The sequence below is a fragment of the Cyprinodon variegatus genome, unplaced genomic scaffold, assembly GCF_000732505.1.
Source record: "Cyprinodon variegatus isolate N-32 unplaced genomic scaffold, C_variegatus-1.0 Scaffold1846, whole genome shotgun sequence".
Taxonomy (NCBI): domain Eukaryota; kingdom Metazoa; phylum Chordata; class Actinopteri; order Cyprinodontiformes; family Cyprinodontidae; genus Cyprinodon; species Cyprinodon variegatus.
Window position 1 is genome coordinate 70,449 of NW_015152299.1, and position 3,315 is coordinate 73,763.

Here is a 3,315-nt window from a genome sequence, read left to right on the forward strand (position 1 = left end):
GATGGATATGCGGAGCAAATCCATCTGGCGGAGTCAGGTTATGAAAAGTCCCCTTTAGACTCCGTCCTCTGGACCTAAACGTCTTTCTTTTGTCTGCATTCATCAGCCCATTGGCCCAGTTTGAATAGACATTAGAAAGCCGTTTATTACAGAAAAACATCAGAATAAAAATGCATTTGCACTCAGTCTGACGATTCGTTGGATTTCTGAGTAGCTCTAACGCCCGGCTTGTGTTTCAGCCTTTCATCGGCCACATCCTGGCAGCAGAGACCTCGGCGGATCAGGATCCCGCAGGGGTCAACGTGATTCTCAGCAGAACTATAATCTGAACCAGAAGAAGGGAGATGCAGAGCTTCAGCAGACTGACGGTACCAGAAATCCTGGCTCAAGAGGAGACTTTCCTGCGTTCCTGCTTGTAAAAATTGAATTAAAACGGAGAGAAAAACCTTTTGCACAACAAACTGTTTGTATTTTCCATGAGCAGCTGCTTCTGTTCTGACCCTAACACTGTGACTTGAAAATACAGACATGATGTCACCCAGTCTGCACAATCACTACCTTATAGTCCTGCCATGTTTCTGTCCTAAAACATCAGTTTGCATGAGCGATTTATTTCCCCACAGCTTTGAAAGACTTTCCTGGAATCAAGCTGCAAAGCAAACGTTTAACTGGACCTTCTTCAAACTAGCATCCATTATTTATAAGGGAAATCACTTCAACACTGTATCACTGCATTTCACACAGGAGGTCACATACAAGTCGCATATATTTGGAAATGTGAACGGCAACGCAAAGAAATTAGATTTCAGAAAAAAATTGGAATTGAGCATCAAGGCCTGCAGTGTGAATAATATGAATGGGAATAAGATAATGAGGGAGATACTGAAGACCGGATGTTTTTAAATAATTAGTAAAACATAATTTGTAACAAAAAAAAAAAAGCAATAGATCCAAAGGACCTATCAGTTACCATGTCTGTTCCAGTGCAGATCATAATTAGAATTAATTTTAATTTTAAGCATTATTTCTTCAGTACAGGGGCCATAAAAGGGGCCAGAACATGATCTACAGGGGCACTGGCCCCCGTTGGCCCCTGTCTAGAACCGCCCATGCACATGAGGGTAACATATATAGTGGTACATGGTCGGCTTAACGAGCGCCTTCTCAGCCCCTTTGCTCGTCAGGAAAGAGGCTCATCTCCCACCAGAGCAACGAAAAACAAAGGAAAGAAACGTTAACAAATGAAAACAAATACCTTCCATTGCTCGTATGTGTGCACACCATAACAGCAGGGCAAGAAAAAACAAATTACAAAATGAAATAAATAAAAATATAACCACCATGGGGCTCCAGCCTCCACATTTTCTCATATTTTCTGTTCCAAATGAAGCCAATTTTAAAATGTTTTATAGTCTTTTGTTTTCATGTTACATAAGTCACTGCAGTGCATTAACACACATGTTCCCTCAAGCGTGCAACAAGCTGCACAGAGCCACTTTTCTCTGCACTCATCATTTCACAGACTGGATGGAGTGATCATCCGCGACGGGACGGAGCTTTTTATGAAACTTCATCACAGCTCACTGCAGTCCAGGCCAGACAAAAGGTCTCAGAGCTGAGCTCTGCTGCTGCTCCTGGACCCCGTCTGGACCAATTCTACCCTGGAAACTGTGAGGAAACTCAGTTTTTTTCTAAAGAATGATTTATCCCTGAAGCTGTAGATAAATTATATAAAAACTGGAAGTAAAATGGATGCAAACCACAAGGTTTTTAGATTATTTTAGATGTTTTTTATTCGTATTATTAATGAATTGAGCTGATATGTTGTTTGGTTTATTACAACCTTTATGAAATCATTTATCATGTTTACATTTTATCCACTCAAAACTAAAAAGTCTGTTATTTAGCAAAAAAAGCTAAGAAATAAAGTCAAGTCAGCTTTTATTGTCACTTTCTTCATATGTACAAGATATACAAGGGAAATGAAATTACGTTTTCTCTCTAGAAATATACAGACTGACGTAAAGAGCGGGACATGACAGATAACAGTGATAGACTGGTAACAATAAGAATAAGAATAACAATAATAATAAATACAGTACAAAGAACATATGACATTTAGTGTTAACATTAAATATTTAACATTGAACATGTAAAAGAAGATAAGATAAATATAAAGTATAGACATTACAATAAAAGCAATAAAAACAGCAGCAATAGTATACGTAGTGTATATATGTTGCAATATTAAATATTTAGTGGATTTAAAATATGGAAATCATCCCAGGTCAGAACCTGTCTGCAGGTGTTGAAACGGGATGTTCTAAAAAAATAAAAAATAAATAAAATTAAAGGCGTGAACGTCATATGAAGCAAATATTTCTCCAGATTCTTCCTGATGGAGACCTTCAGGTCGCCCAGAATGCAGTGAGGGATCCTTACTGTGGTTTCCTCAACGCCTCAGCAGCTCCAGCAACAGGGAGGATGTTCCGATTGGGAAGACTGACTCCGGGATATTTCCGACTCCTCCAGGTGAGGCTCTGTTACATGCTTGGAGAGATTTTAGCTACACTGGAAAAAAATCGAAATCTAAATGAGCCATTTTTTCTTAAAATAAGTGCATTTGTTCTTGGATTGAGGAGGTAAAAGAGACACTTTGCCAATGAAACAAGACAATTTACGCTTAAAATAAGAAAACACAATTGCATTGTCTTATTTTAAGTGCATTTTATATGAATATATTATTTTAAGAGTAGAAATACTCATTCCATTGGCAAACTATCTCATTTACCAACTCAAATTAAGGGTAAATACACTTGATTTAAGGAGTTTTGACTTATTTCTAGATGGTTTTTCCAGCGTAATCTCTACCTCTGTTTCAATTCTCTCACACTAACCTTGAGCGTAGAGACTGATTTATTTTAACTAAACCCAGGGGCGGATTTATTGTATTTATATTTAGCCCGACTTCCTGCTTCCCAAGTTGTTTTCTCCACTTGTCAGGCCGCCATTGTAAATAAGAACTGGTTCTTATTGATTTAAAAATAAAGGTTTATAAAAAAAAACTGATCATCGCACTGAATTGGCAACCAGATAACCAACCAAACCAACCAACTAACTAAACAGATAACCAGCTAAATCAAAACACGGCTTCCCAACCAACAACCAGCTTAAGAAACATTCAAATGTTCTGAGAAATCTAAACTGGTCCCAGCTTGGATCCCAGTGGAACCCCATTCATCCACTGGAAAATTTTTTTTAATTTTTTCTTAAAATAAGTGCATTTGTTCTTGAATTGAGAAGGCAAAAGAGACA

The 3,315-nt window shown here is 37.9% G+C and overlaps 1 protein-coding gene across 1 annotated transcript in view; it reads left to right on the forward strand.

Annotated features, from left to right (window-relative positions):
• The window catches only part of cfap69 (cilia and flagella associated protein 69), a 26,905-nt gene extending 26,498 nt beyond the window's left edge, over positions 1-407 (forward strand). Inside the window, exon 20 of the mRNA XM_015404738.1 lies at positions 240-407. Within this exon, the coding sequence (XP_015260224.1) occupies positions 240-329 (90 nt within the window). The 3' untranslated portion in view covers positions 330-407. The remainder of the gene's footprint in view (positions 1-239) is intronic.
• Positions 408-3,315: the final 2,908 nt, after the last annotated feature.